Source organism: Dromaius novaehollandiae, chromosome 3 (genome assembly GCF_036370855.1).
Source record: "Dromaius novaehollandiae isolate bDroNov1 chromosome 3, bDroNov1.hap1, whole genome shotgun sequence".
Taxonomy (NCBI): domain Eukaryota; kingdom Metazoa; phylum Chordata; class Aves; order Casuariiformes; family Dromaiidae; genus Dromaius; species Dromaius novaehollandiae.
The window spans coordinates 1,831,381-1,853,782 of NC_088100.1; the positions used below are offsets into that span (position 1 = coordinate 1,831,381).

At 61.8% G+C, this 22,402-nt stretch overlaps 2 protein-coding genes across 10 annotated transcripts in view; one reads left to right on the forward strand and one right to left on the reverse strand.

The window, feature by feature from the left end:
- The window catches only part of PTK2B (protein tyrosine kinase 2 beta), a 32,708-nt gene extending 18,077 nt beyond the window's left edge, over window positions 1-14,631 (reverse strand). For 5 of the 8 annotated variants that reach the window (XM_064508209.1, XM_064508207.1, XM_064508206.1 and 2 more), the window contains exons 1-2: window positions 14,575-14,631; window positions 962-1,209 (exon numbers count right to left, since the gene is read on the reverse strand). In XM_064508209.1, the coding sequence (XP_064364279.1) occupies window positions 962-1,209; window positions 14,575-14,611 (285 nt within the window). In that variant the 5' untranslated portion in view covers window positions 14,612-14,631. Of the gene's footprint in view, window positions 1-961; window positions 1,210-11,469; window positions 11,621-11,743; window positions 11,887-12,252; window positions 12,318-14,574 lie in introns of those variants that run through there. The other 3 variants (XM_064508208.1, XM_064508211.1, XM_064508210.1) reach the window with 3 other exon arrangements.
- Window positions 14,632-17,864: 3,233 nt separating this feature from the next.
- On the forward strand, window positions 17,865-20,765 carry LOC135327762 (uncharacterized). 2 transcript variants are annotated; one of them, XM_064508213.1, is made up of 6 exons: window positions 17,865-18,335; window positions 18,711-18,792; window positions 18,972-19,176; window positions 19,476-19,593; window positions 19,745-19,802; window positions 19,989-20,765. In XM_064508213.1, the coding sequence occupies exons 1-6, from the start codon at window positions 18,299-18,301 to the stop codon at window positions 20,728-20,730; spliced, it is 1,242 nt and encodes a 413-aa protein (XP_064364283.1). In that variant the 5' UTR covers window positions 17,865-18,298; the 3' UTR covers window positions 20,731-20,765. The 2 variants fall into 2 exon arrangements, with proteins under 2 accessions (XP_064364283.1, XP_064364284.1); XM_064508214.1 differs by having other exon boundaries at window positions 19,479-19,593.
- Window positions 20,766-22,402: the final 1,637 nt, after the last annotated feature.

A 22,402-nucleotide genomic window follows, 5' to 3' on the forward strand; every position in this document is an offset into this window, starting at 1 on the left:
CTGCCCCCAGGACTCAGCCCTGCACCATCACCCACCGCACCAGGGCACGCAGCTCCCACGGTCCCCGCGGGGGGACCGTGCAACTGACCCTGCAACCTGCAGATAAGCAGCTCGGCATTGCTTCACCGCGCTGCGCCCTCCAGGCTTTCAGGCTTGCTAAACAACCCCTCGCCCGTGAGGATGGGTCCGAGCAGGTCCCGGTGTGGGGCCAGCCCCGGGGCGGGTGGGAGGCACCAGGCTTTGGGGAGCAGCGTGGACGCGGTGGAGCAGGAGCGGGTATCTCCGTGGGGCTGCTTTGCTGCCAGGCTTCATGTCTTCTCCAGAGTGAGAGGAATAGTGGCCTGGAAGTGCCAACTCCTCCTCACTGCCCGCAAAGGGGCCGGCAGCGACTCGTGGGGGCCAGGTCTCGTGGTGAGCAGAGAGTTAACGCCATGGGAGAGCAGCCTGGCACATTAGAGCCATGGAACGTGGCCTGGCACGTCATAGCCAAGGGACACCAGCCTGGCACATTAGAGCCATGGAACGTGGCCTGGCACGTCATAGCCAAGGGACACCAGCCTGGCACATTAGAGCCATGGGACACCAGCCTGGCACTGGGGTCTTCACTGATGCAACCCCAATTCACCTGAGGTTGTCTGGGAAGGCTGCAGCAAGGAAGTTTGGGCACTCAGAAACGTGGATTTTCCTAGCATGGCCACACGCACCCCTGCACACATCAGCATGCTCATGTGTGTCCATATGTGCACATGCACCTACGGGGACATGCACAGACCCCAGGGAACAACCATGGCTGTTTCTCCTGCTACTGCAGCCCAGCCCAGCTTCTCCCTTTCCTCTGGGTCTTCCCAAGTCTCGGTCACGGTGCACTGGGGGATCCGGTGCTGTGGGAAAAGATGTCTGCAAGGAGAGCCACGGAAAGGGCCTTGCACCCCGACCCGAGCGTGCCCCCCTCGCCACCTACCCGGATCTCCGTCGTCACGGAGCACTTCACCAGCTTGAAGTTCTTGCCCATGTTGAAGCTGTTGCTGTAGAAGCACACCTTGAGGATGCGCATCTCCTCGCGGTCGGCCTCCAGCGGCAGCATCACCATGGGGCTCTCCAGCGTCCCGGCCAGGCTGCGGAAGGAGCTGCTCCGCTGGCGGCCCAGCGCCTCCGGGATGGCCGACATCCTCACGACGCCCGGGCCGCTAGGAGCAGAGCATCCCTTCCCTGCGGGAGAGAGACGGCGGTGGGGGCCGCGGGGAAAGGGGGGGCCCTGGAGAGGGGCCTCACCCTGCGGGATGGGGCGCGGGGAGCCTCGGGGGGACGGGCGCGGGCAGGGAAACTGGGACACGTGGGTGGGATGGGACACAGGGAGATCTCGGGGTGGGATGGGGGAAGGAAGGAAGGAAGGTGGGAAGGAGGGAGGAAAGGAAGGAAAAGAAAGAGAAAGAAAGGAAGAGAGAGAGTGAGAGAGAGAATGAAAGTAGGAAATAAAGAAGTAAAGAAAAATAGAAGGAAGAAAGAAGGAAAGAGAAGAAAGGAAGGAAGAAAGGAAGGAAGAGAGAGAAAGAGAGAACAAAAGAAGGGAAGAAAGAAGGAAAGACAGAAGGAAAGAAAAAGAGAAGGAAAGAGAAGGAAGGAAAGAAAAAGAGAAGAGAAGAGAAGAGAAGAGAAGGAGAAGAGAAGAGAAGAGAAGGAAAAGGAGAAGAGAAGAGAAGAGAAGAGAAGAGAAGAGAAGAGAAGAGAAGAGAAGAGAAGAGAAGAGAAGGAAAAGGAGAAGAGAAGAGAAGAGAAGAGAAGAGAAGAGAAGAGAAGAGAAGAGAAGAGAAGGAAAAGGAGAAGAGAAGAGAAGAGAAGAGAAGAGAAGAGAAGAGAAGAGAAGAGAAGAGAAGAGAAGAGAAGGAAAAGGAGAAGAGAAGAGAAGAGAAGAGAAGAGAAGAGAAGGAAAAGGAGAAGAGAAGAGAAGAGAAGAGAAGAGAAGAGAAGAGAAGGAAAAGGAGAAGAGAAGAGAAGAGAAGAGAAGAGAAGAGAAGAGAAGAGAAGAGAGAAAAAGGAAGGAAGGAAGGAAAAGAGAGAAAGAAAGAAAGAAAAAAGAATGGAAGAAAGAAGGAAAAAGGAGAGGAGAGGAGAGGGAAAAGGAAAAAGAGAAAGGAAGGGAGGAAGAGAAGAAATGAGAGAGAAAAAAGACAGAGAGGAATGGGCACTTTCCTAAGGCGGTTACAAGGAAAGGCACCATTTTGCCGTGCCCCAGAGTGGATGTTTTTGGAGACAGGGGTCTCGGGGCCGCCCGCCGTGGCCGTGCCGTGGCCGTGCTGGGTGAGCACCAGGGCTGACGGCGGTCTCCCTTGCGCCCTAATCTTATTTTTAGTGGGCTTTTTTCCAGGCTGGTTTGGGCGCAGAGCTCTGCAGACACCAGCAGCCCTTCAGAGAGATCATCCATCACTCTGAAAACCACAAGCTGCAAAGCTAAAATTAAAGAGCAACTCAACAAAAGAGCTGCAAGAGCTGCGGGATTTCGGCCGCAAGCGTTTGCAAGCGCGAGGCCCGTGGCTGAAATCGGCTCTCGGGGAGCTGTCGTTGGGCCGGCGGAGGAAGGAGAGATGTGGTCGCCCTGTGAGCACTTGAAAAATGGGAAGAAAACTCCACTATTCCTCCCCACCGATGAGAAACCCGGAGAAATGCAAGACGCCCCGGCGGTGGGCTGCAGCAGGAGGGACCGCTGGAAAGCAGGGCGGCTTTGGGAGCGCGGAGCGGGACTGACACCCAAAAGACGCGGGGAGCTTTACTGTCATCCCTGCAAGACAACGCATTTGGCGGCGTGCCTCAGTTTCCCCAAATACCGGCAGAGGCAGAGGCGTCGTTGCGTTTCCTTGCAAACTGCATCCTCACCCTGTGCAAAAGCTGGGGCGACGGCTATCGAAGCAGAATAGTTTCCCCCCCACCCCGAAACGTAAGGCTAGAGCTCGCCTGACCGCAAGGGGAGCGAGGCGTCGAGCTGCGATGCAGCGCTGCTGCGATGCAGGTGGGAGCTGGGAGCCCGATTGCAACCCGAATCCCGGGCCCGGGAGCACCGGGGTCACCGAGCCTCCTCCACCGGCATGTGCCCACGCGCTCGCTCACGTTTTCACACCGGGTTTTTCTTTCTTTTGCAGCCCTGCAACCCACATCCTCTGCAAAACACTCCCACAGCCCGTCTCCCTGCAGGCGACGTGCGCGGTAACCATGTCCCTTGCTTGCGCCGTCTTGTCCCCGTGGGCCGCCCGTCCAACGGCCAGCGGCCACGGCATCCCCGCGTGCCGATGATACCTATATATAGCTATATAAGTGTGTGCGTATATATATATTTTTGGTTATACATAGTCACATATAGCTATATCTACCCAAAGCTATATACGGCAGCATGGCGGGGAGAGCATCCCGGCACCGGGACCCTTTGGAGCCTGTGCACATGCAACCGGTGCCCCAGGTGCCGGCTGCCCCGGGAAGAGGGGTCGGGCCCCGGGGACGCGCACCGCGGGAACGTGCACCCCACCAGCCCGTGCCAGGCGCGTGACGCAGCCCCGGCGCAGGACGTGGCGAAGGAAGTCACAGCGAAACGAAACCGAGACGGGTCCGGCAGCGAGCCTGCGCCCTGCCACCGCCGCCGGCCACCCGTCTCCCTGCTCCCAGCCCCGTTGTCCTTTCCTCCCGGGGCTCAGCCCTGCCTCTCCCGGAGGGCTCCCAAAACAAAGCCCCCAGCGTGACTCCGAGGCTCCGGTCCCATCCTGCACCCCGGCACAGACCAAACCAGCAAGTTTCCCTGGCTGCTCCCACATGCTCCAGAGAGATAAAAGAAGTTTCAAGCCTGAGTGAGGTTTTTTTCCAGCCTCGGACAATCTGGGTTGGAGCCAGCCCTGCCGCATCGCCCGTCACCGCAGCATCCTCCGGACTCCCGACCCCCTCCCCAGCTCCGTGTCACGAGTTTGCACGTGCTCAGCCCCCCATGCCAGGTCCCAGCCACCATGGCACTCACCCGAGCCCCCAGACCCCTGCGGTGACACTCACGGCAGCGTCCCCTCCGTCCCCGCACCGAGCCCGTGCCGGCCGTGCCGCCGCTTCCTGCCCGCGTTCGCCGGCGTGCACGGCGGCATTTGCATGCCACCGAGGCGGGGAGGTGGCAGCCGCTGTGGCCCACGCACGGGCACGCACACGCACGTGAGCGGCGGGCTGGCCGGGCCGGGCAGCGTCCCGCGAGGGCTTACGCAAGCGAGAAGAGAAAGCGAAAAAAATCGACGGTTCCTCCCTCGACGAGCCCCCGGCTGCCCTCGGCTCTGCTCATCCCTTTGGAGAAGTCCAGCAGGGCTTCCCCGAACGCGGGGGGAAACTGAGGCACGGCTCACCCAGGCTCCCCAGCATCCCACCCCGCCGCTGGGGCACACGGGGACCCGCGGTGCCCGGTGCAGGATGAAGCCACGTGCCCCGGCCGCTGCCTGGCGTTGGATGCTCTCCAGCGTGCATCGGGGAGCAGCGTGCAGCCCTGCATCCTCGGGACACGGTCCCTCCAAGTCCGGCATCGCCCCAAACCTGTATTTTATCTGCCACCCCCCAGGTTTTAGGCTAACGCCTTCCTTCCCCCCCCGGGAAGCGGGGCGCAGGGACGACGGGGACCCACGGCTTACCCCAGCCACCCAGGAGGGTCACCCGCAGCCCATGAGCTCTGCTCCCTCATGCCGGGACACGGTGTGTCCCCCGCTGCAGCTGGGCCGGCCCTCCTGCCCCCCCCCGGGGGCTGTTTTACCTCTGTTTTGGGCTGTTTTGCACGCCGAGCCGTGCGTGCTGATACGCGGTTTCTCAATCCGCCAATTCCCAGGTTTCGGGTGCTGGAGGCGCCGGCCTGAGTCAACCGGGGGGGAGCAACGCTCCCAGGTCGCACGGACCCCCCCGCGCAGGGTCCCTGCGCTGCCCAGGGCCCTTCCCGTATCTATGCAGGCATTTCAATGACTCCTCACCACGGCATTGCACAGGCTCCCGGGCTGCTCGAGGCGACGGGACCTACAGCACCACGCTCGAGCCCAGCTTCCGGGCGCAAGCCACCAAAACCAGTCGATTTGTGCTCTTTTTCTATTGCAGCTGAGCTGCGGAAAGACCAAAACGCGGGGTTTTAATGAGGCGCTCACGAGCCCGGGTTGATTTGTCAAAGGTTACTAGCAGAGGCTTGCAACCGAGTCTGTTTTCCTCAGTTTGCCTTTCCTTCTGCCGGCCCCGGGGTGCGAACGCTTCGGAGCAGGACGGGAAGGGGCTCTGCCGGACCTGCAGAAACGCCGGGAGCAGAGCCAGGATCGGCATTCTCCGACCTATCGCCGGCAGCGCCCGGCCACCCCGGCGCTGTCCCAGCCTTATCACCGCTCCCCGTATCTGCCCCAAATCTGCCTCGCGCGGCTCCCGTCCATCACCCCTGTCCCCAGCGGGCGCGGGGAGGAGGCTGCTGCCTCCCTCCTGCAGACGCCGGCCGGGTATCGAAGGCCGGGATGGTGTCTCCTCTCCGAAAACACGGCGCCTGGCCGGCTCGGGAACCGAAGGAGGTGGCAGGCATCAGCCCGGCGACTCGGCTGGGCCACGCGGAGCCGGGAAGGGGCGGTGGGAGCCCTGCGGCCCCGGGAAGCGGCGCGGCGGCGGGCGCGATGGCTCCTCGCGTTCGCAAAGCCGAGGAAATGATGCACGGAGCGGGGAGCAGATACAAGGAGAGGGGCGTCTTCCCCCCACCCTCCATCCCCAAACCTCCCTGGCGCCCTCCTGTCCCAGAAAAGCCCAAAACTGCAGGCATCTTCCAGGTCCCGTGGGCCTCCAGCACCCCTCGAGGATGGGCTCCCATCGCACTTCTGCCTACCTGACCCCTTCTTGCTACTGTGGCAGCCCACAGCTCCACGTCCCATCCCTTGCGGAGGGATTATTCCTTCCCCAGGCAGGCTGTCCCCATTTTGGGACCGGGAAAACATTGGCACGGGCGTTTCTGCATCCAGAGATGGGCATGAACCCGCGCGCCTCCTCCCAGCCCCATGCCCGGACCCCAACCCCCGGCTTAGGGGGGGCCTCGCTTTGCCCTCGCCGCTCAAAAACCTGCCTCACCGAGAAGGTAGAGAAGCTCGAGCAGCCGGGGACTGCAGGTATCAGCAACGCGCTCCGGGGAATTAGGAATAACACCCAGAGAGCTGCCGTCAAGCCCACGCTCGGCAGCTCAGCTGAAGTGAGTGACTCAGGCATGGGGGAAAGAGATCTCTGTGTTCCCGGCGCAGAGAAACGCTGTTTATCTGGAGCCGGCGAAAGGACGAGGCAGGGACCATCTGTGAAGGCATTTCTCACGCTCGGGAGGGGACAGCGTCCCCGGAGGCAGCGGGTCGGTGGGCCAGAAGAGAGGCTGCCGGCACAGCGGCATCGGCAGCGGCTCCCCGCGAGCTGCCCGGACGGGCTGCGGGTCCCCCTGCGAGCACGGGGCAGCGGCGAGGCAGTGGGATTTACACCAGGGAGGGATCTCAGGGGCTGGTCTCCATCACCACCACCACCACCAGAGCTGCACCCATCTGAGTTCATCTACCACCCCAAGGTGGTTGTCCCCAGGAGATCCCACCCCATGAAGGCAAAATTCCCTCCCCGAGCTCCTGCTCGCTGCTCCCAGCGGCCTCATCCCCGGGGCAAAGCCTGGCATCAGCTGCCCAAGCGCCTTCCCAGGCAGGGCTAGCGGCAGGCTGTCTGAGCGGGATCTCATATGAAGGTAGGTTACGGCGGTCCCTTCTCGCTTCCAGGTGCTGGAGATCTTCCAGGCCAGCACTGCAAGATACCACAGGCACCAACGTCTCTGCTAAAGTGCAGTGGGGGGTTCCCAAATCCACCTCCACTGTAGCACCCGCTGGCGGGGCAAAGCCCCCCAGCCCCACGCTTGGGACCCCTCAGAAGGGAGCAGCATTTCGCTTCCTCCCCGAACATCTCTGCTGAACAGCTTGTCCCAAAGCCCGGCTCTTCCAGCGCTGGAACTGCACCCCTAACACCTGCCTGGAAAATACACCGCGTTGCACCGCCAGCCGACTGCCCCCGAGCCAAGAGCATCGCGGACAGAAATCAAAGGCCAGTCCTGGCTCATCCTCCAGGGATCAAACTGGAGAAACCCATACCAAACCGTTTAGTCTCTAGGTGTTATTTCTCCATCATGCAAAAATGACACCTGTGCTGAGTTGGTGGGTTCTCTCTTGCTCCCCAAGATGTCCCAGCTCCGTGTCCAGCCCATCCCGCCTTTCCGAGTGGCCTTCCCGCACACGGGGAAGAGCTTCTGCTGTGCAGGCCAGAGAAAGCAGTGTTTGTCCCCCTGAAAGCCCTCACCGGCAACAGCAACTGCTTGGAAAGAGGCAGTTTCAATGCAGTTTCCCAGCAAAACATCAGTTGAACACGGGTAATAATAATGTTTTCCTCCTGAAAATATCCAGCTTCTGGCTTCTGGCTTCCAACCCATCCTCCTAAGGGCCTGGGGTCCCAGGGCACCGCAGGGGCATCATGGCCCCACGCCGTATCACGGGGGTCCTGGGGCTCCCATCCATTCTTGCAACTAATAAGGTAATTATTGCTTGGTCTTGGACCTCTACAAACAAAAATGGACCCAGGGATGTTCCAGCTTCGAACATCAAGGTGACCGTGGTGTAAGGAAGAGGGTCAGAGCTGCCCCGAGCCCAGCAGAGCCTCCGGGAGCAGGGCTGGGGCTCAGAAAGCCCTGAAGCACCGTGGTGGTGGGGATGCTCGGGGCAGTTCCCGCTCCTGGCACTGGTGGGGCAACGCACGGGCAGGAGCCCAGGGTTGGACATCACTCCCACGGCCAAGGGCTGGTGACGGCATTGAAGGGCGGAGAGCTGCGGCTGGAGAGCAGCAGCGGGACGGCGGGGCGGCAGGCAGCAGCCTCAGCCCCTGCTCAAACAAACCATCAAAGCTCGCAAAACGCTGCTAAAAATAACCGGCGAGCAGCGCTCAAAGCCTCCCCTCGGGGAGGGGAAACAGCTTCCCAGGAACAGGGTGGGCGTATTTCCCGGTAACCTTTCTCGGCGAGGAGGAAGCGAAGCGGGCGAGGGCTCGCAGCATCGCTCGGGCGCCGCGGGGAAGCGTGATGGCGGGTCTGGTGCCGTCGCTAAGCATCCCGGTCGCCAGGCAACCCGGCAAAATCCCACGCCGGCTGCTCCGGCCTCCTTCGGGAAGGCAGGGGCGGAGGGGAAGGCAGACGGCGGGTCCGGGACAGTTTGGGAAGAAGCACGTTGGAAAGCTGGGACGGGGCGAGGGAGCCGGCCCGGGGCATCGCCGCTGTCTTGTTGCACCTACGGGTACTCGCAGTAATGATGCTTATTATATTCACGTCGGCTTTACCGGGGAAACTCATCCCCTCCAAAACTCCCGGGCAGGTTGCTCCTGAGCAAACAGCCTCAGTCCCTCCGACCAAGGGTGTGCATGAGCTGCACGGGCCTGTCTCGCTCCTCAGCAGCGCTTGGGTTCATAAAACGGGGGGGAATTTTGCATTTCTCAGGGTGGTTCAGCTGTGTTTGGGGAAATTAATTTCTGCAATTTAATTAAGCATTTTATTTTATCGATTGTCAGTCGTTTCTAGTGTGCACTATTACACTGCTCTACAGGCTTCTGGAAGATGGTATCGCCCCAAAACTGAAAGTGAAGAGGAAATTTTTACCCTTTAAAAAGTTGTTAACCTCTCTGTCGGGAAATATAAACAGTTAAAATATATTTTTAAACATGAAATATTCTAGATGGCCCCCAGAGGTCCCTTCCACCCTGAGTCACTCTGTGGTTGCACAGGTTTCATTCTGGAGGTGCAATTTTTACTTCTCTTGTCTTTAACTCCCCCAAGCTACGTGATTTCTACACGATTTTAACAGATCGCAGTGGGTGTTCCCTGGTTTTGACCTCAAGGATTTCCTTCGAGTTCAGCCCCAGAAAACTCCATGCACAATAACGCAAAGCATGCGTCTTGCACCCCGCTGAGATGCACCACAAGCTCCTGGCCATCGTTCCCCAAATTTACCCCAGCAGGGCAGGAGGCAGTTTTGCTTCACGGGACGCTGCCTCTGAGCGCCCGGGGCCAGCGCAGCGAAGCTCTCGCGTTGCATCCGGGGAAGGGTACTTAACTCCCGATGCTCAAATGGCCCATCGCTATCTTTGCAACCGGAAGGGTTTGGGGAGGGGGGATTTCCAGCACGAAAGCTGTCAGCGCTTCAGAGATAAAAACGGGTGGTGAAACAGCCCAGTTCCTGCCGGGTGGAAATTCCACGTTCGGGGGCTCTAACATAGCTCCGAGGGGCCGCAGCCGGGCAGCCAGCGCGGGGCACGGACCCCAGCCCAGCAGCACAGCCAGGTATTTTGCCCCGGGCTGCAGCGACAGGGTCTGAAGGAAATCCCACTGCCTGCTCTTCCTCCTCCTCCTCCTCCTCCACGTGCTCTGCCGCTGACTCCCGTGGCCTCCCGGCCGCCGCTAACCACCTTTCTGCAGGTTAGGGCACTAATAGGCCACAACACACCTCACCTATCTTCACGTTCTCCCCAGGATGAAACGAATTATGCCCTTAAAACGCCTATTTTTTCCCCCACTAGCTGCAAAGGGAACCCTAGCTACGTCTTCAAATGCCACTTGCTCAGGCAAAGCCTGTTGTACGAAACAGCCGCTTGCATGGCAGACGTCGCCTGCCCCTGGATCTGCAGCACTTCCTTCCCCTCGTGAGGCCTTTCCTCACAGTGGGGGTATCCCAGTTCAGGGTCAACGCACCAGTTTAACTGCCTTACTGGCAGCTGGGGCTTGGGAGAAGCCTTCCCCCCCCAGGTGGCTGCTGGGTTTTTGCCAAAGGCAACCAGAGCTGTCACGAAACCATTTTTTTGCAGTATTTTTAACAAGGAAAATTTGCAAGCTGAACATCTGCAAGTGAAAAGAAACCAAATCGATTCTGCACGGTCTCCCCGGCGGCTCGAGGGAGCTGCGTTTCAAACGCGTCACGTTCCTGCTTCCTTCTTCGAGACCAGTTCCCCAAACAGCCCTCGGCAGCCTCGGCGTGACGCTGCTGCGGCCACCCGCCTCCCCGCTGCCAGGGCCGGTCCCCGGCCCCCCGGGAGCTGACGTGGGGGGGCAAAGCCCGGGCGGAGATACTCCCATCCCTCAGTATTGCCCCGGAGGGATTTCCCTATAGAAAAACCAAATATTGCCCCTCTGGGGGAATGTCTCCCTTTGCTTTCTCGTGCCACCCATCCCAGGTCTCGCTCCTGCTCGCCCACCTGCCTCGGCGGAGCAGACCTGGGCATTACGCAGGCCGTGACGCTACCGCGAGCCAAAATACGAGCGAGGCTTCATAGGAAAAGGTTCACGTCTCTGTCAACCGCTCGTGAGTAATAACTGTGCCAAGGAAAAAGCGAAATGATTCAGATGTTGTTTTCCCAGCCCCCACGGGCTGGAGGAGCCTGTGTGCTGCACATCGACAACAGCCGAAGGGGGAAGCAGGGGAGGCTGGGGACGGCGGCACTCGCGCTCCCGCACGCTGGGACGTGGGTCCCTGCCCCTCCGTCGGGGACCGTGCGTCAGGTAGCGATGGACAGGCTACGGGATAACTGCGGTGAGCACCAGATAACCGAGTTCCTGCTCCCCGCCAAGCCCTGAGGTCATCCCTCGCCCCGGGCTCTCCTCCAGCGGCAAGGAGAGGAGGCAGGAATACGCGGAGGATGCAACGGGGCACCGGAGCTGGCTGTCCCCTCTCCGACAGCCAATTTGACCTGGAGATACCCCTGTGCTGGGCACAGTTTGGAGCTGAGAGACCCAACACCAGCGCCTTGGTTGGGAAGTCTCCAGGTGAGATCACGCTTTGGCCCAGCCACCAGCACCGAACTTCTCAGCACCTGCCGGCCTACACTTGGGTGTCTCGTCCAGCTTGGTCCGGACACCCATGGTTGCACGAGGCAAGCGTGTGCTTCACACCCATCTCCCCCCCTTCCTTCATTTCAGCAGCTCTCCACCAGCTCTTCCAGGCAGTCCCAGCCCCCACAGCACCTCCGAGACCCCCAGTCCCTTCCGATCTCCAGCCAAACGTTCGGAGCATTCCCCGTCCATCCCCATCCCTGCGGATCTGGCCCTGTGAAACGCTCCCGTCTCCCCGTAGCCCGGTGTGTCCTCGCAGACGCCCACACGCCGAGCCGGGCCTGTAAACACAGGCAGGCGCGTTGGCCGGGCACAGCCGCGCTGCTGCGAAAGCCACCCCGCCTTCGGGCAAACACCGGCGCCGGCAGAAGATAGCGAGGCACCTCCCACCCTGCCAGCGCGGGGTGGCCGGGGGCAAGTCCTGCCGCTCGGCCCGGGACAGCGACCAGGAACGCGGCACGGGCTCCAGGCCCACCGTAACGCCGTGCCGACGCTCGTCCCCCGGCTTTAGCCAAGCGTCCTTGCTGGGGTGGGGAAAAGCAGGCGCGTGAAGGGTTAAGGAAGTTTCCTACCTTTCCGTCCACCTGTGGAGCTGGCGGCGGCTTGGGGTCATGGGGTGGGGACTCGGCGTCCCCCGCGCTCGCGCTTGCAGGCCGGGAGAGGAGCTCGCTCGCCTTGCCTGCCCGGAGGCCACGACGCCGAGCCGCACGCCCTGCCGGGCTCGCACTTCCTGGTCCCGGCTCGCTTCTGCCTCCGCGTTCCTCCCTCTTCGCCCTGCCTCCCTCGCGCGCCCCGGGGCAGGAACAACCCCGGCCAACCCCTCCGACAGCACCCGGGGATGCTCACCTCGGCGAAGGCGCCGCGGAGGGCGCGGGTGCCACCTTCGCCCCGGTTGGCCCTGCTCCTGGCTCGGCCCGGTCCCCGCCTCCGCCCCGCTCGGCGAGCGCCCGCTGCCAGCCCCGGCGGGCGCGGGAGCCCTCGCCGAAGGGGAGGGCCGGCCACGGCAGGTATTTATCTCGCGGGTTGTTCCCGGCGGCGAGGCCGCTCCTCCCCGCTGCCCACTTCCTGCGCGGGCTCGCCGAGCCCGGCGGGCGCTGCTGACTGCGTCCCGGAGCCGGCGACTTCCGCCGCGCCGGAGGAGGAAAAGACAAGGCGGGCGACGAGGAGGCGAGGGCGGCCGAGGTCCGCTCACCTGCCGGCCCTGCCTTTTCCCCCGCCGCCCCGGGCAGACGGCTCTGGGCAGCTCCCCGGCTGGCCCAGGGCTGCTGTACCAGCAGCTGGGACCACCTGGAAATTTGGGCAAGGAGCCCAAGGCAGCCCGGACGGGGGGCAGCCCCCAGGCTCTGCTCTCGTACCTTGGAAGAGCTTGCAGGCCGCCCTCATCAAGTCCCGTCGCTGAGGGTCCCTCCTGCTTCGAGGCCGGCGGCGACGGCAGGTTGCCGGTTCCCAGCGCTACAGGAGGACCAACGACAGGAAAGAGGATGGTGCAAGAGCCTCTGTGCCAACATCCCCACGCAAACGGATGGGGCGTGCGTGGCCGCGCGGGGCTGTCGCACCTCCAGCGCCGCAGCAACGTCTCTCCCCGAGGCAGAAGGCCACTGCTGGGCCCCCGTTTGCTTGCCAGCAACGAGCGCTTGCCAGCAACAAATCCACACCGTGGGTCCCCCTGCACAAAGCACGCGCCCCAGAGGCCAAACCCTGCGGCACCGCTCACCCCTGCCATCACGGCTGCATTCAGCGCCTCTCCCCTAAACCACAGCCTGGATGGCAAACGTGGCCTTCCCGGAGGGGGAAAGGGGCCGCTGAGCTATGTCCTGGGCTCATCCCCGCTGAAAAGAGCTCTTCTGGAGACCTTCTCCCCAGCTGGACAGCACCACAACAGACCTGGCCCCGGCCCCGGCGGCAGGAACAGGTTCTGCCAAAATTTAACACCGCAGCTCCTCAGAGGGGTTTGGGCAGCTCTAGGGATGCAGAGGCGCTGAGGGAGAGCTGGAGGAAGAGGAGGGAAGCACCGGCACGGGGAGTCGTGACGCCGGTGTGCAGCAGACCCCGGCCGGCACCTGGGAGGCCCGTGCTCCTGCCCAGGGTGCCGGGGAGGGGGGTGCTGGGGGACATCACCCTGCAGAGAAGGAACTGCAGCACGGAAGGGGGAAGTGGGAGGGCAAAGCCGCGTCGCTTGCTGGTCAGGCAGTTCCTTAAAGCCCAGGCAGATGCCTTCCCCCCATCCATCAGCTCAGCAGACCTCAGGCACGTGGAAGCCGCAGGTGGAATAGCCGCAGGTGGCATAGGCTGCAAGCCACAGGGGCCTCGTTTGGCTCACGGGGACTTCCCAGAAAGTCACCGTCCCCAGCCAGCCGCCTGCCCCCAGAGCAGCCTCCCTCGGTGATTCCTCTGCCCAACATGAGACACCTCTGTGGCTTGGCCTGGGGGTGAGGGACCGGGTTGCAACGGGAGGTCCCCACGGGTGGCCCAGCCCCTGCTCCACGGTCACCACATCTCCTCCGCTCTGGGACTCCATCACTGGTGAGGCCAAACAGCCCCACTGCCCAGCAGGGTCACGGGGAGGCAGAGAAGCTGCAGGGCACCCAGGGACCCCCCTGCCCTTCGTTCAGCAGATCCCTGCCAGGCAGCACCATTGCCCCTTCACGCAGCCCCGTTGCCGGACGCACCGGGGTCCGGCACCTGCGTGACCCAGCCCGACGTTCAGAGATGGATCTCATCCCATCTCATTCCCAGCCATTTCCTCCCTCATCTTCCCTCCTCTGCTCAGAAAAAGATACTGTTCCCTCTCTCCCCTGCTCCCCCAAATTAACCCCCGCTTTGAGGGATGATGCCTGGTAGCAACAAAAAGCACAAGCTAGCCCATACCAGCGAGGAGGGAGGCACGGCTCCCTCAAACTATAGCCGCTGCGAGACAGCCGGAGCATCCCTGCTAGGCACACTCTGGCAGCCGGACACGCACGGGGCAGCAGGACCTCTCTGCACCCAGGGAGATGGGGACAGAGTCACGGAGACCAAAGGGCTTGTGGGCACGAGTGAGCCACTCCCGGGGGCCAGGAGCGCTCTGCGTTGGCGTGGGGCAGTCACTGTCACCCCCTTTGCAGCCTCCAGCCATGCCCAGCTCCCGAGGCAGCAAGCTCCGTCTCCCACGCCGACAGCACTGCATGCAGAGCAGCGCTGACAGCCTGCACCCACTCTCCTTCCCAAAGCCAGCCAAGCTATTTAAATGCCTAAATACCATTAAAGAGAGAAAGCTACCTCCCGGCGTGGGCTGGCATCTCTTGGCGAAGGGCAGCAGGGAAGCGCCCAGTGGGCAACAGGTCCCACCGGCTTCATGAGCTGGACGGCGGAGGGCAGAGACCACCGGCTCCCAGGGACCCGCTTTCCCTCTGCTGTGACTCCAAGACGTAGGTGCAGGGGCACCGGGTCCCCCGCATGCACCTTCCTTTCGCATCCCTTCCCCTCTCCATCCCTTTGCCCTGGTCCCATCTCATCCGCGTGCTCCCGAGGAGATGCCTGGATGCCACTCAAGTTTCTGCGAGGCTCTTATGCCGCTCCAGTGCCTGCGCCAGCAGAGCCCCCGCACACCAGGGCAACCCTTCTGCCCTGTGATCGGTGCCAAAAACTGACCCAAGACCCACCCAGAGCCCATGCTGGATTTCGCCTGAGAGACTTACAGGAAAGCTGGTTTAACAGCCTGCTGAGCCATCCCATGCTCCTGCACCGAGGGCGAGCTTGTAGCTACGAAATGCTTAAGAGAAACAGGTTTCCCCCCTCCTCCCCCCTTCCCCAAACCACCCTCTTCGTTGGCACGGAGAGAAGCGATAAAATCTGACAGGATTTATTAATAGCACCTCTCCCATCACTAGGGAGCGGCGCTTAGAAAATGGCTTCAAGCATCCCAGTGCAGGGCTGCTCGATGGGGAAAAGCACCAACTTACTTTAGCCAGGGAGCAGGGATGGGGCTCGAGGGTCCAGGCAGTGGAGGAGGAGGCCAGCTGCAGCTCCAGAGCCTCAAGCAGATGTTTGCCTTGCCGGGGGGACCACAAAGGAGCAGAAGAAGTTGCATGTGCCAGTCACGTATAAGAAGTGGGGGGACGATGCCAGGAGAGGCAGCTGGGGGTGTCCTTTGAACAGGAGGGTTGGATGGAGCGGTCCCCACTCACTTGGAGCTAGCACACGCATGCTGCATGTCATTGCTGCCATCTTGAGGCCAGCCACCCCGAGGCGGAGAAGTACCCTCCGGTCCCCCACAGTGCCCCGGGGAGCGCGGGGCTGCCCTCACGCCTGCACCCTAAAACAGCGTGGGTGAAATGCAGCGGTCCCGGGCAGAGCTGGGCCTCCCAGTTGCCTTTCACAGGGGCAGAGTGAGGACAGCACCACGTTACACTGCCAGGTAAAGAGGGGACATGCCATCCTCTGGGCCACCAAGCCACAGGCTGGCTCTCACAGGGGAACCTGCTGGTTAAAGAGGGTTTTAATTAAAAAGCTCTTTCCACGTGACCGAATTTTTCATGCAAAATCCTGGCAGTGTTTTCAAAATGTCGTTCTGAACTTGGGTTTGAGGAAGAGGATACAGAATAGCATCAACAGAAGGAAATCTTGGGTCCCTTTTGTTCAAACCAGAGGCCTGGGCCTGGGCACGTTATAGGCACCAGAGGTCTAAAACATTGGGAATGTGTTTGAATGACATGTTCAGATGAATCTGGAGGGGTGTTGTTCTGATTTCAACTGTGTAATGTTTGCCTTTTGCAACGGGGAGAGAGCTAATGCTTTCAGATCTCAATTCCAGGAAAGCAGTTATTTTTATTATTTACTTAGAAACTCAATTTTCTTTTCATTTATAGGGGATGAAAAATCCTCTTCCCAAGTAGCTCAGGTCCTAACCTTCTTAAAACAGACATAAGGGTGGTTTTCCACCGCAGAGTAGATCCTAGTGCAGACACCCCTGTGTAGCCTCCGAAAGCTGATGCTTCTGCAGCCCTCAATGATGAGGAGACACCAGCCACATCAGCTCCACAATATAAAGCCATGAATCATATCACGCTGGAGTGAGATTCTTGGTACTCGGGTATTTTGAGGGGCTGTTAGTACGGGCCGGGATAATTCCTAATACTGCACAACACACCCAAACATGAGCATGCCCTCTCCTAAGCAGCAGCAAGTTGGCAGCATGTGAGCCATCCCATCCTTCAGTGTGGATGCTCCCCACCAGCACAGCGTATCTCCTGAGCCCTGGGTCAGGCCCTAAGGATTACCAGGATAGGGCTCAATATGGGGCTAGATTGGCTCTTCTTTTGCCATCTAGTGGTCTTTGGTGAGATGACCATTTGGCTTGCTGGACCCTGAAGCTCTGAACACGCCATCCTCCCACCCACCACAGCTTCAAAGGGGCCGAGCAGGCAGCATGGTGTATCCCAGGGCCAATAAGGTCCTGTATGAATTATCTACTGACATTTTTCTGCTGTTCGACCTCAATTTTGCCTGTGTCTATGGTCCCTAGACTATCCTCCATCTTCTACCCCAGCACTGCCTGGCCTTTGGCCTGCTAATATTTAGGGAGAGCAAAGACTGTTTCACTCAGCCCAGTAGAGCTGAAATCCTACCAATGGCTTTGAACAACCCTAACTCATTTTCCCAATATCACCCTTGGAGGGTGCATTTCAGTTGCATCTAGCTTCTGTCCTCACCAGACGCCTCAGAAGTTGAGCAGACACGACTAGGAGACCTGCTTATCCTGGCCTCAAGAGGTGCTGGTTACTCGGTTTTGGTTTTTGAGAAGAACAATTCTCATGCACGCTGCCACTTCATAAGGCAACATCTAGATGGATCGGACCCTCCAGGTTGGGATGGTTGTGCTGGGATGGGGAACCTGGTACGCCAGCTTTCGGATGAAGTGAGCTGAGGTGACGAGAATGAGGCTGACACAGGCATGTCTGGCCACCTCAGGGCCACAAGACAACCCCTTCTCCAACATGGCCAGGAACTGGCACTCACCAGGGCAAGGGGTGAAGATGCTGTCTGTGAAAGACAGAGGAAGAAAGCTCCTGGCTTCAGTACACCCAGGTATCTGCACATTGGGCCCCGGCTGTGGAAACCGGTGGAGTTGCCTGTGCTGTTGCCAAGGGGTTGCCATGGTATTCATATCTAGGGTTGCCATGGAGAGAGGAGGAGGTTGGAAGTGGGGAAGCTGCTGCCAAGGCCACCAGCATCTCACCCCAGCCCCAACGGGCTGCTGTAAGGGCCCTGCAGGGATGGAAACCCCAGGGCCACCAGGAACCAGGAAGCTGCCAAGGTGGCCATCCCTGTGTATGGATGGATGCCCACGGATCAAAGAGACCTGAGTGGCCAGGCACACCGTGAACCGCCATGCGGAGGAGGGGACGCTCACAGGGTGAAACCTGCCGCTCCAGGGACAGCACGCTCTCCTCGGGACAGGGACACCGAGGAAAACGTTCATGGGGACGTCCCTGCTGAGGGGCCCAGTGTGGCCCAGGACACAGGGGCTCTGCCAGGGAAAGGCCACGGGCTTTGGAACTTTTTGGCTTTTGGAAGCTTCTGGAACGTGCAAGAAAGCCCATAAAAGGCCTCGTTAGTGGCGGGAGGCAGACAGCACATTGGCGAGGCTTGTTGTGTGTGACGGTGCCATGGGCTCTCCCCTAAATAAAGCTGCTGTTCTGACCTAACACAGAAGTAGGAAGAATTTCTTCGACAGTGGGGACATCCCCAGGCATTGCTGCGGCAAAGACATGCGACCTGCTTTCACCCGCTCTGCGCTTGAGCAGCTCCCGCAGCCTGGGGGCCATGAAGCAGGAGCCAGGCAGCTGCCAAGGTGGCCTTCCCTGATGGATGGATGGATGGATGTCCAAGGTCCGAGACCTTCCCTGCCCCTTTCCACCCCAGGCCCCCCAGCTACGGCCTGCTGTGTGCTGCCCCACACCACACCCCAAACCAGGAACTCTCTGGGGCCGGCTGCTCCCTGGGGCCTTCACAACCACCTACTCTGTCTCTCAGGCTCTCAGCACTGTCACCAGAAAAAGAGGACAACTTTTATAGAGAAAAAAAAGTATTTGCAGTGCTTGGCTGTCGGGAGAAGAGAAGCTGAGGTGCCACCCATGACACCCAGGACCTTCAAGCTCCACAGTGCCCGGTGTCCTCTCCTCAGCCAGGAGAAGATGGCCGCTGCTGGGGGCCGTTGCTGCCCACAAAATGGCTGCAGAGCGCAGCTGAGGCCGTCACGGGAATGTCCCTGCTGGGACTCCTCCCATGACATCACATACAGTACGATGTCACCATCGCATCACAACCCCGGGCCCTTTCTAGAGGTGGGGCTGGGGCAGCCTCAGGCGGCCCTTTGCCTGCGAGCCAGCGAGTTAGTGAGCGAGCGAGCGGGTGAAGAGCATGGCCTGGAGCTGCGAGGAAGGAGCCAGGCAGCGGGGTAAGAGCTGGCTCCTGGGCTCCCTGCCCAGGCTCTCCTGCCCTCGTCTCCCTGGGGTTGGCGGCCTCCCCAGAGCCCACAAACCGCTGCACGCTCCCTCCTTGGGCAGCGCCCGCCCCAGCAGCCGGGCGGATGCGCTGCCGCTTGGCTTAGAGCCTGGCCTTGACCTGCCCCTGCCTCGACACGTCCCATCCCGCTGCAAGGGCCACACTCACACAAACGTCCCCTCCGCGCAGCCCAGCAGCCTGCGGGGACCAGTCTGCGGCCTCGCTGCTGAGGACGGGGGCTGCCAGCGCAGCGCTTGTGAAACCAGCCCCGGCAGCGGGCACCCAGGGAAGCCCATGGAGTGAGCGCCCTGCGCCCCTCTTTTTCCAGATTCGCTCTCGGCGGCCTTTGGCTCTTCTCCTTGTGGCAGATTGACGCTGTCAATCGTGGGGAGCGGAGGATCGTGCAAAGGGTGAGCCCCAGAGCAGGGAGCAGTCAGGGCCGGGGAGGTTGGTGGACCGGCGTGGGAAGGGAGTTGGTGCAGAGGAGTCTGCCGGTGCTGCCCTCCTTGGGCTGGGAGGGTGAGGGTGGCTGTCAGGGGAGCACTGCTCAGAGCCGTGTGCCCTGTTTTGGCTTGCCCTCTGCAAACAGGACTTGGGCGCAGAGCACCGTGCCGGCTGCACGCTCGAGGCACCCTCCCTGGGGCGAGATGGTCGCCCAGAAGCTGAGCGCCGTGTGCCTGCTCGGGGGACTGAGCCTGCTGCTGCTGTGGCTGCTCAGGGTCCCTTCTGCATGCAACCTGCTGCTGCTGGTGGTGGTGGTCTTCATGCCTGGGGGGAGAATCCCCCAGCCCAAGGTAGGAGCCAGGCGTGGCATCGCCCCAGGCACTTCCCAGGCAGGCACGGGGTTGAGCCCGGGACAGGGCCCATCCCGGGGGCAGTGTGGATCTGTCCCGGTTTGGGGGGCACTTGAACAGCCTGGCCAGGGCCTGCCCAGCTGGGCCACCACCATGGACCCTCTGTGCTGCCTCCCCTGGAGCCGCACTCTGCTGAGGACACTCCCGTCCCCATGTCATTGAACAAGATCAGTGGGGACATCCCCGGGCACTGCTGCCGCAAAGAAACACCCCCTGCTTTCCTCCCCTCTGCCCTCCAGCAGCTCCTGCATCCCGGCGGAGGGGACAGGCTCCCTGCTAAGCCGGGGCTGGCTTTTGGCGTGCAGGGGACTTCTCCGAGCAGCAGCAGGCAGAGAAGCAGCAATAAGAAACACAGAGGTAAGCGACCTCCGTGCCAGAGCTGCACCAGGCCCTGCAGCAGCTCCCTGCCAAGAAATCCCCCCGCCGCCCGTGTCCACCGGCCTCTGCCCTGGCGGCGCCTCCACGCAGGGGCTGCCCTCGCTCACTCGCTCTCGGCCTCCTCTTGCAGCAGCCTCCTTCCTGCCCAAGGAAGACACCGAGGAGCCGGCAGCAAGGCAGCAGGCAGGGTAAGCGCAGCCCTTCCTCGCGGCGCGGCTGCCCCTCGGGGAGCCCCAGGCCGGGCAGCCCCACAGTGCGCTGAGCGGGGAGAGCCAGGGCTGTGCTGCTCAGCCGGCACGGGACACTTGAGGGCCTCCCAGCCTCGGCGGGGCTCCTACACCTGCGATCTCCTCTCTCCCCCTTCCTCCTCGCAGGTCGAGCACGGGCACATTTGCCAGAGGCCGATCCTGCCAGTCTCGCTCGGACTCCAGCCCTTTTCTCCCATCGCCCGGCCGTTCCCACGTGGAGGAAGACGCCTGGCACCTGCCTCCGCCACCCGATGCTGCTGGCGCAGGCTTGTCCCATGCCCCCAAGGACCTGCCCAATCCCCAGCAGCGCAGGGCTGGCAGGGCTCGGCCCTGGGCAGTGGCAGCTCCGCCAACCTGCCGGGAGAGGACGCGTGGAGCCTGCGGGGTCTTCCCAGGCCACCGTCAGCACCGCAGGCTCCAGAGAGCAGACGCCAAGCAGCCCAGAGGTGAAAGGTCTCCTGCTGCAAAGCAGCCAGCCACGCGCTCTGTCTTCACCAGCACGACAGACCTGCACAGAGCTGGGCACAGGCGGCCTTCTCCCTCGCCAACCCCCACGGGGCCCCTGCCCCCGTGGGCACAGCCACCCCCCCAGGACGCTCTCGCCAGGCTCCGGAGAGCTGCCTTGCAGACCCTGCCGCTCGTGGACTACAAGGGCGTGGGGCAGGGCAGAGCCGTGCAGTGGCTGCAGAGATGGTGGCGCGGGCTGCGCAGCCGGGGGGACAGCAGCGTCTGGAGGAAGCGGGGCCCTGTCCCAGCAGCAGAGAGCTTGGCACCCGCGGGCACCGCTGCAGCAGAGCAGCAGCACCAGCTGTGCCCCTGCCAGGCTCCAATCCACGCCCTCTTCAACGCCATGGTCATGGAGGCGTAGGCAGCACCAGCAATAAAAGTACCCGTGGGAGCTTATGGGCGAGGAGGCTCATCTTTCTTGACAAAACCTTCCAGTGAGTTTCCCCAAGGCTTCATCCCCTCACACTCCGCCCTGCAGCCTGACAGTCATCCCCACGTCAGTGTCTTGGGGACCTGACCACCATCACCACCACAACACAGACCACAGGGGATGCCCGCAGTGTCACAACCACCACACCTGTGTAAAACCCAAGCTGAGCTTCTCCCAGAGGCAGGAGAGACACACAGGAGGCAGCCAGGGAAGGGAGACCCGAACAGGGGGACAGAGCAGAGAACAGGACAGGACATGCTGGGGGGATGGGGGCCAAGTGCACTGCCCGCACCCAGTCCAGGTTCAGTTCCTGGTGCAGCTGGAGCCACCATGACTTCGGCACCCTTCAGAGGTGGCAGGGTCGTGCTGGGCTGGGGAACCTGCTACTGCGGCTCTGGGATGAAGCGAGCTGGGGTGATGGGGACGAGGCTGGCATGATCACAGCCAGCTGCCTCGGAGATGCAGGACAACCCCTTCTCCTGCATCGCCAGTGACTGGCGCTCACCAGGGCAAGCAGGGAAGGATGGTGGCTGTGGAGAGCGGAGGAAGAAAGCTCCTGCCTTCAGCAGGCCCAGGGATTGCCACGGCTTTTTGGACACCAGTGCAGTTGCCTGCGCTGTTGCCAAGCAGTTGCCATGGTAGTCGCCTCTGGAGCTGCAATGGAGAGAGGAGGAGGCTGGGAGTGGGGAGGCCGTTGCCAAGGCCCTCGGGGCATGTGGGTGCCAAAGCAGCCCTGGGGCCACCCGGAGCCAGGCAGCTGCCAAGGTGGCCTTCCCTGATGGATGGATGGATGTCCACGGTCAAGGAGACCTTCCCTGCCCCTTTCCACCCCAGGCCCCCCAGCTACGGCCTGCTGTGCACTGCCCCACACCACACCCCAAACCAGGAACTCTCTGGGGCCGGCTGCTCCCTGGGGCCTTGGCTCTCAGCCAGTGGTGACAGAAAAAGAGGACAACATTTAGAGAAAAGAATCAGGTATTTGCAGTGCTTGGCTGTCGGGAGAAGAGAAGCTGAGGTGCCACCCGTGACACCCAGGACCTTCAAGCTCCACAGTGCCCGGTGTCCTCTCCTCAGCCAGGAGAAGATGGCCGCTGCTGGGGGCCATTGCTGCCCACAAAATGGCTGCCGGGGCCAGCCCTGCAGAGCGCAGCTGAGGCGGTTGCCCAGCCCGGACTGCACCCGCCACGGCGCGGCTGGGAAACTCCCCCACGAGCCTACAGGCAGGGCAGCCCGGCCCGAAGCCTCCAGCAGCCTCCGCGCATGGGCCGAGCCCACGGGCAGATGCGGAGCGCCCGGCTCCGTGGCCATGTCGGGGCCTGTGTGCACGGCCGGCATGGAGCGACAGCCGGGCGACTGCTGCAGCAGGGACTGACTTCTTGAGGTGCAGGCACAGGCGAGTTTGGGGCTGGAACAGGGGAAACAAGCGTTGGGCTGACACAACCCCGGAGACAGCCTGAGGGCTGTGGCCGCAGGGGCTGCAGGCGGGAGCTGCTGTGGCCGGGCTGCTCTGCGGGAAGGCCGTGGGGCCGAGCGGCCAGGCACAGCAGGAACCCCGTCCGGAGGAGGGGACGCTCACAGGGTGAAACCTGCCGCTCCAGGGACG